The sequence below is a fragment of the Bufo bufo genome, chromosome 11 (genome assembly GCF_905171765.1).
Source record: "Bufo bufo chromosome 11, aBufBuf1.1, whole genome shotgun sequence".
NCBI classification, from domain to species: domain Eukaryota; kingdom Metazoa; phylum Chordata; class Amphibia; order Anura; family Bufonidae; genus Bufo; species Bufo bufo.
This window is the reverse complement of record NC_053399.1, coordinates 36203824-36212889: the sequence shown is the minus strand read 5'-3', so window position 1 is coordinate 36212889 and position 9066 is coordinate 36203824. Positions and strand designations below refer to the sequence as shown.

The 9066-nt window shown below is 50.8% G+C and overlaps 1 protein-coding gene across 1 annotated transcript; it reads right to left on the bottom strand.

Annotated features, from left to right (window-relative positions):
- Positions 1-775: 775 nt before the first annotated feature.
- Positions 776-8552, bottom strand: LOC120982531 (acyl-coenzyme A thioesterase 1-like). The gene is made up of 3 exons (XM_040412757.1): positions 8038-8552; positions 2867-3069; positions 776-2087 (listed from the first exon to the last, which is right to left on the bottom strand). Exons 1-3 carry the CDS (start codon positions 8546-8548, stop codon positions 1488-1490), a joined length of 1314 nt encoding a protein of 437 aa, XP_040268691.1. The 5' UTR covers positions 8549-8552; the 3' UTR covers positions 776-1487.
- Positions 8553-9066: the final 514 nt, after the last annotated feature.

Here is a 9066-nt window from a genome sequence, read left to right as displayed (position 1 = left end):
TCCCTTTCAAGTCTTTGGTTATCCCTGGTGTTTGTGCACCTTTTTCTACCACACTTCTTTCTTCCACTCAACTTGCCATTAATATGTTTGGATATAGCACTATATGAACAGCCAGCTTCTTTATCAATGAGCTTTTGCGGCTTTCCCTCTTTGTGGAGGGTGTCAATGACTGTCTTCTGGACAACTGTCAAATCAGCAGTCTTCTCCATAATTGTGTAGTCTACAGAACCAGACTCAGGGACCATTTTAAAGGCTTAGGAGACCTTTGCAGGAGTTTTTTGTTGTCGTTGATTAGCTGATTAGACTGTGACACCATCAGTCTACAATTTTGAACTTTTTAACTTGCAATATTCTAAGATACTGGGGGAGATTTATAATACTGGTGTAAACTAGAACTGGCTTAGTTGTCCATAGCAACCAATCAGATCCCACCTTTCATTTTTCACAGCTCCTTTGGTGGAATCTGATTGGCTGCTATGAGCAACTAAACCAGTTCTACTTTACACCAGTTTGATAAATCTCCTGCACTGAGTTTTGGGTTTTCATTACCTGTAAGACTACGACAACATGTGGTAGACTTTTCCGGCAGGCTGTTCCGGCCGGATCCATGCTACCGCAAGTCCACCGTGCTGGCCCTATTCACTATAATGGGTGCGGGCTGGAGGTCCGACCGCAGCATGGCAACCTTTTTTTACGTTTTTCTATTCTTGCCGCCTCTCGGCATGCTTGCTGTGCTGCGGCCGGACCTCCAGCCCGTCCTCATTATAGCGAATATGGCCGGAGCGGACTTCCGCCAGCACGGCAGACTTCAACATTAAAATAAATAAGCTCTTGAATATAATATAGGAGTTTCACTTTTTGAATTGAATTACTGAAATAAATTAACTTTTTCATGATGCTCTAATTTATGGAGATGAACTAGTAGTTGTGGCGGTCAAAAGTGGTTAGGAGTTGGAACTGCAGAAAATGCTACGCTGTTTCAATAAACACCCACATAAGGGAATTGAAGTTACAAAACAATATAGCACAACAAGTTACCGTATGTTGTTTCCGAAACTTCTGATAAGTATCTTGCTGTTTTACGCAGTTTTCATAACCTTCATCTACTTATATGGGAGCTACGCTAACGCATCCATGACAGACAGGGTCAGGGGGGGCCCTATTCTCGAGATGTGTGTGGATGCCAGGGGTGGGACTAACATCTAACAGACATTCATAGCGTGGATATGAGATGGGAATAAACCATTAATAGCAAAATCAAGTTAATCTGGTCTGCAACTGAATAAATTAGACTTTCTAAGAATTTTGTCACACTATGGCTATCCCTTAACTATGCGTGAATTGTATATTGCACTTCGATCACCTGCATAGTCACATGTCAGCCATCAAGTACAGTCATGGTACAAAGTAATCGATCCCTCTGAGCGGTGTCTTCAGAGCTACTGCAAATAGCTTATAACTATTAATGAGGTAAATTTAGATGTGACTCAGAGGTGGCTCTGCACAGTGTTTGTCCCTTTAAGGTGCTTTGAGAAAAAAGTTTGGATTTTTTTCCAGGCGTGTTCCTCAGCTTTGGCATGTGCTTTAGTTTGTCCTCCCCACAATATCGGCATACCCAACAGTTTGTGATGGGAAGCCTTGCACAATGGAAAATAAGGGGGCTCCAGTAGGTGTCCGGCTCCAGGATAGCACTTAGACTCCACATCCTTCTGATGCTCTCTCAGTCGGCCAACCAGCTGTTCAGCATATGTGGCGCTAGGCCAGTTTTTGTCGTCTGATCCACTCAAAATTAGAAAAGCTGCCGAGGACCTTTCTACTGGAATAAGAGCCTCACAATTTGCCGGGTCCAGCGGATCGTCCATGGATTCTGACAAGTCTAACGCGCCAGCTTCTGTGAATTTAACCTTCTCGGCACTGAATCCAAGACATGGAATGGTAAACTTACCACACGACAAAGGGGCAAAAGAGTTGGCACTGCAGCCACAGATGCTGACAGCTGCTCTGATCCCAGGAAGATAAGCGGCCATGATGAGAACCAAATCTGCACCTTTTGAAAGACCAATAGCTCCAATTCTTTCTTTGTTAACCTGGAACAACATTAAAAGCAGATTGGTCAGTATTTCCGGTCTACGAGTATACTGACGTGTGTGTCGGGGACAATTTTACGATTAGAACCCAGAGGTGGTAAACTGCAACAGGGCTCTAGGTTAACAACATTTTTAGAAATCAAAATATTGAAAAGTGTAGAAGCCAAATTACATATTTTGTCAGAGACTGAAATAATAAAATTGTATAAATATAAATAAAAGATTTACACGAAGGTATAGACTGACCGCCGGCAGCCTCAGGGCCGGACTGACCGCCGGCAGCCTCAAGGCCGGACTGACCGCCGGCAGCCTACAAGATGGTAATAATGTGACCCTGCCTATGATATGCCGTAATGGCTGAGCAGCCCAACAGGAACGCTCAACAATGTTTAGTATATACAAGTGCCAGAGCAGCGTGTAAGTGAGGCAGTTGTGCAAGTGAAGGCAACCAGTTCTGCTCACATTCTAGGACAGGTTGCTGGCAGCCATTTAAAATCTTCCCTGGAGAACCCCTTTAAAAGGCTTCACCTGTGAAAATCACACAGCTAATTACAGCATCACAAAACCACAGCAAATAGTCTGGGGCTACACAGCGACTGACCGCTCGACCAGGATCGCCGTGTAGCAGTGCAGACTTGAAACATGAAGTTGCTGTGATGCAGAACTGCAATAAAATCCCACAGTGTTGGATATTTTTGTGATTTTGGGATTGCAAAAGCTGAGGACATGAATGCTGAAGCAAAAAAAATAAAAAATGTACCAAACATACAGTAAAATACCTTTGGGTGGGATTTTAGAAATTCTAGTGCTTCCCTAAAGTAATCCAGGTGAAGCCCTCCTAGGCTGTTTGGAAGGTCATCATAATCAAAATACGCCAGCGCCATAGTCAAGAAGCCATGGTTGGCCAACAGGCTGGCTCTGTGCTCCATCAGACCTCCACCAGTTCCATAAAGATCAATGATGGCAGGAAAGGGGCCGGGTCCTAGAAGAGACCAAAAAACACCAGACTGACCACATTTAATAATATTACCTGACACATTCCAGAGTCCTATTGACCTGTAAAACAGCACCTACAGTCTGCTATGGATCCATACTGTACCTCCATCTGATCCCGATTTTACAAGGGGGGGACCACACGTATTATGAGCATTGAATGCCCTTTTACCTGGATGGTGGCAAATTCACTGCCTACAGCTATGTAATTTAAAGGGGTTATCCAACCCCTATAATGCCCCCCAAAATGCCCGGGCACCGGATACAGGTTATACTTACCTGGTCCCCGTGTCGCTCCTGATGCCCTCATGGCCGCTGCTGCATCTCCCCGTCGCGGATCAAAACATCTGGCAACAGGGCTGGGGGAAGGATGGCTGGATGGGGGCGCCGCGCAGATCAAAACATCCAGGGTTTGGGTCAGCCAATAGCAGGCCACGACGGGGACCAGCCTCCCTAGCGTCACCGCGATGCTTGGGACGCTCATCCTGTTGCGGCCTGCTATTGCACCCCCCCCACCCGATGTTTTGATCTGCGCGGCGCCCATGCGGGCATCAGGAGCGACGCAGGTGCTGGGGAGCGGGGTAAGTATAACCTGTATGTTGGGCCTGGACATTTTGGAGGGCATTATAGTGGTTGGATAACCCCTTTAATGGGCTATCTATAGGATAAATAATAAATGATGAGACGCCCACCAGTCACTAGAACAGGTTTCCTGAGTCCGGGTTGAAGAGAAATGTAATGGAGCTGAGCTTACAACTGAGAGCACCTGGACGGAGAGCTGACCCTACATCGGAGAGCACCTGGACTGGGAGCTGACCCCACAACTGAAAGCACCTGGACTGAGAGCTGACCCCACAACTGAAAGCACCTGGACTGAGAGCTGACCCTACAACGGAGAGCACCTGGACTGAGAGCTGACCCTACAACTGAGAGCACCTGGACTGGGAGCTGACCCTACAACTGAGAGCACCTGGACTGGGAGCTGACCCTACAACTGAGAGCACCTGGACTGAGAGCCGACCCTACAACTGAAAGCAACTGGACTGGGAGCCGACCCTACAACAGAAAGCACCAGGACTGAGAGCTGACCCTACAACTTAAAGCAGCTGGACTGAGAGCTGACCCTACAACTGAAAGCACCATGACTGAGAGCTGACCCTACAACGGAGAGCACCTGGACTGGGAGCTGACCCTACAACTGAGAGCACCTGGACTGAGAGCTGACCCTACAACTGAGAGCATCTGGACTGGGAGCTGACCCTACAACTGAGAGCACCTGGACTGGGAGCTGACCCTACAACTGAGAGCACCTGGACTGGGAGCTGACCCTACAACTAAGAGCACCTGGACTGGGAGCTGACCCTACAACAGAAAGCACCTGGACTGAGAGCTGACCCTACAACGGAGAGCACCTGGACTGGGAGCTGACCCTACAACTGAGAGCACCTGGACTGAGAGCTGACCCTACAACTGAGAGCTGACCCTACAACTGAGAGCATCTGGACTGGGAGCTGACCCTACAACTGAGAGCACCTGGACTGGGAGCTGACCCTACAACTGAGAGCACCTGGACTGGGAGCTGACCCTACAACTAAGAGCACCTGGACTGGGAGCTGACCCTACAACAGAAAGCACCTGGACTGAGAGCTGACCCGCTCATTTCAACAGGTATTTGCACATGGGCTACTTTCTACATTGACCTTCAACAAACAAAAAAAAAATCGTAACGTCCTAAACTCTGCCCATTTTTCCCCACAGACTGACCATGCGCAGATGCCACCCATGTGCAACTCCTCCACATTCACCGTCCGGAGAAAAGACAACTCTGCCATCAGACCCATGTCTGAAAGAAGCCTTAGGCCCTTTTCACACGAGCGAGTATTCCGCGCGGGTGCAATGTGTGATGCGAACGCATAGCACCCGCACGGAATCAGGACCCATTTATTTCAATGGGTCTGTGTTAGGGGTGCACCGAAATTTCGGCAGCCGAAAATATCGGCCGAAAATGCACCTAATCCACTTCGGCCGATATTGTTACATATCGGCCGAAAATATGGGGTGTGGGATTTGTCACCCACCATCTGCGGGCGGGCGCCGGGCGGGCGGTTTACTTTGTCACTGCATCTTTATTTTACCTTACAATCGTGAGGCTCCAGTAACTAACAACTCTGCAGGCAGAGCGGAGGCTGGCGTAACGTCACTTACTCACGTGACGCGCCTGCTCCGCCTCCTTCATTCATAAAGTGGGCGGAGCAGGTGCGTCACGTGAGTAAGTGACGTTACGCGGCTCTCCGCTCTGCCTGCAGAGTTGTTACTGGAGCGTCACGATTGTAAGGTAAAATAAAGATGCAGTGAGTGATTAGTCTGCTGTGAGCAGCAGGGCCGGGGCTGTTATGGGTAGGGGGATCGGTCTATGGCACTGCTATGGGGAGGGGGGATCTGTGCACTGCTATGGGGAGGGGGGATCTGTGCACTGTTATGGGGAAAGGGATCTGTGCACTGTTATGGGGAAAGGGATCTGTGCACTGTTATGGGGAAAGGGATCTGTGCACTGTTATGGGGAAAGGGATCTGTGCACGGTTATGGGGAAAGGGATCTGTGCACTGTTATGGGGAAAGGGATCTGTGCACTGTTATGGGGAAAGGGATCTGTGCACTGTTATGGGGAAAGGGATCTGTGCACGGTTATGGGGAAAGGGATCTGTGCACGGTTATGGGGAAAGGGATCTGTGCACGGTTATGGGGAAAGGGATCTGTGCACGGTTATGGGGAAAGGGATCTGTGCACTGTTATGCCCATAACAGTGCACATATCCCCTCTCCATAACAGCGCCACCCACAGATCCCCCTCTCCATAACAGCGCCACCCACAGATCCCCCTCTCCATAACAGCGCCACCCACAGATCCCCCTCTCCATAACAGCGCCACCCACAGATCCCCCTCTCCATAACAGCGCCACCCACAGATCCCCCTCTCCATAACAGCGCCACCCACAGATCCCCCTCTCCATAACAGCGCCACCCACAGATCCCCCTCTCCATAACAGCGCCACCCACAGATCCCCCTCTCCATAACAGCGCCACCCACAGATCCCCCTCTCCATAACAGCGCCACCCACAGATCCCCCTCTCCATAACAGCGCCACCCACAGATCCCCCTCTCCATAACAGCGCCACCCACAGATGAATTTCATTCATGAAAAATAATTATTAATAAAATCATTAAAAAAAAAAGTATTTTAAAAGTATTTGGGCAAAAAGGCAGTTTCGGTTTCGGTTTTCGGTCAAGGGCATCCTGAATTTTCGGTTTCGGACCAGAATTTTCATTTCGGTGCACCCCTAGTCTGTGTACATGTGCGTTGTTTTTCATGCATCACTTGTGCGTTGCGTAAAAATTGCAGCATGCTCTATATTCTGCGATTTTCACGCAACGCAGGCCCCATAGAAGTAAATAGGGCTGCGTGAAAAAAACACTGGACGATCAGCTGTCTGAGGCACAGCGCCGTGCATTTGATAGTGGCTGTTCTTGGTATTTCAACTCAGCCCCGTTCACTTCTATGGGACTGAGCTGTATCTAGGCAAGGGATGCCCAACCTACAGCCCTCCAGATGTTGCAAAACTACAACTCCCAGCATGCCTACAGTTATTAGGGCATTCTGGGAGTTGTAGTTTTGCAATCGCTGGAGGGTCGCAGGTTGAGCATCCCTGATCTAGGCCATGTCACTGGCCTAGGAAGAGGTCTAAACCTTAAAGGGATTCTGTCACCTCGTTTTCGGTTATAGAGCTGCGGACCTGCACGGCTAGATCGCCACTAGCATGTCCGCTATGTACCGGTCCTATAGGGCTGTGTGCTTTTATTGGGTTTAAAAAATGATTTTAGAGATATGTAAATGAGCCTGGTAAGGTGCCCAAGGGGCTGTACTAACCTTCCTGGTGCCCACAAGTGAAGGAGCCCAGCACCGCCTGCGTCCTCCGAATCTTCTCCTTTCTTCACAGTTAGATTGCCGTAATCTCACGATGCGCAGTTCCTAGTTCCTTCCCCGAGGCTGATGCCAGCACAGGGAAGGAACACTATACCGGCACTGCGCATGCGCGAGCTCGTGCATCGCGAGATTACAGCAATCTAACTGTGAAGAAAGGAGGAGATTCGGAGGACGCAGGCGGTGCTGGGCTCCTTCACAGGGGGGTGTGGCTGGGCACCAGGAAGGTTGGTACAGCCCCTTGGGCACCTTACCAGGGTCATTTACATATCTCTAAAATCATTTTTTAAACACAATAAAAAGCACACAGCCCTATAGGACCGGTACATAGCGGACATGCTAGCGGCGATCTAGCCGTGCAGGTCCGCAGCTCTATAACCTAAAACGAGGTGACCGAATCCCTTTAATGGCGCCTTCATACAGCCGATCTGTGGGGGGTGCCCTGTGTCGGACCGCCGCCGATCTAATATGGATGACCTATCCCGAGGATATGCTCTCAGTATGTAAATCCTGGAAAACCCCTTTAAAGGGTCACTGAATTTTTAAATGAAACATTTGACAGGTCATAGAGACTTATCAAAAATTTGGATGGGTGGGGGTCTGAGCGCTGAGACCCCCACCGATCGCTGGAACGAGGAGAGAGAAGCGCTCACATATAGCGCTCTCTCCTCTCGGTACAGGAGTCAGACTCCATAGAAGTCTATGGAGAGCGCCTCTCTCTCCTCGTCCTAGCGATCGGTGGGGGTCTCAGCACACAGACCCCCATCCATCCAAATGACCTATCAAAGGCGTTGTGGAATCTGTCCGACCACCAAATCGGATTCAGTCCGATGTCCGCCATGTCCCTCCTGTCTCTATGTATTCACAGGTGAAGTCCCCATTCTGGCTGACAACCGCAGCCGCAGCGGTTGTCGGACACCTGATAGGAATGACTGGAGCAGGCTCTGAGGTTGGAGCGCCCCTTTATGTCCTCACTCACCGGGCGGCAGGAAGAGGCTGCCCCGCACCCGTCCCTCCCGCACCGGCACCCGGGTCACCCCTTCCCCCATGAAGCCCCTCTCCTGGGCGGCAGCAGCTAGGAGAGCCCCGGGCGGGTCGTGGGCCTGGTGCAGGGAGAAGCGGAGCTGGAGCGGGCTCTGCACGTCCTTCTTCAGCAGCCTCCTGAGGGGAGTCTCGGACTCCAGGGACCACAGGGGCCCCTCCGGCTCCACTCCGGTGTAGCTGCCGCCCTCCAGGGCCGGGCTCCGGCTGAAGTCCAGCTCCCCGCCGCTGTCCGCTCGGTACAGGCCCACGGAGGTGAACAGGTGGCCGGCCTCGTCCGTCAGAGCGGTGCGGAGGCTGACGTCCTGCCCGGGGCTCAGACCGCGGACCCGGAGCCGCAGGGGGTCGTCAAAGAGGCAGCGGCCCGGGGAGACGAGCAGGGACACGGCGGACATGGCGCGGCTGGAACCGGGGACCAGGGGCAAAGTGCTGCGGAGCAGGGAGAGCATGGTGCGGGCGGCGGGAGCAAAGTGCTGCGGAGCAGGGAGAGCATGGTGGCGGGAAACACCGGGCAGCAGCCTTCACAGAGCAGAGTCAGACCTGGCGCCACCTGAGGAGTCTTAAAGGGGCACGCCCCCGACTAACATGAGGGGAATCTGACATTTTGGGTTTCACTCCCACTTTCTAATAACCTTTAATTTCTCCTTCCACATAACCTCAGAGGGCAGTACATGGTGGCATCAGTGAAAAATACCGGCCTGAAAACGGCTCACTGATCCGAACCTCTAAAAAAAGAAAAAACTAAACTAAACCGGATAGCGGCCATGTGCATTCCGCATTTTACGGAACGTCCAGCCCATAATAGAACAGTCATATCCTTGTCCATAAAACAGACAAGAATAGGACATGTATTTTTTTTTTTTTTTTGCGGCTGTCACAGAACGGACATACAGAGGCGGACAACACACCAGTGAAGTGAATGGGTCTGCCTCCAATATATAACCCCAGCCCCATGCCGTACATTATA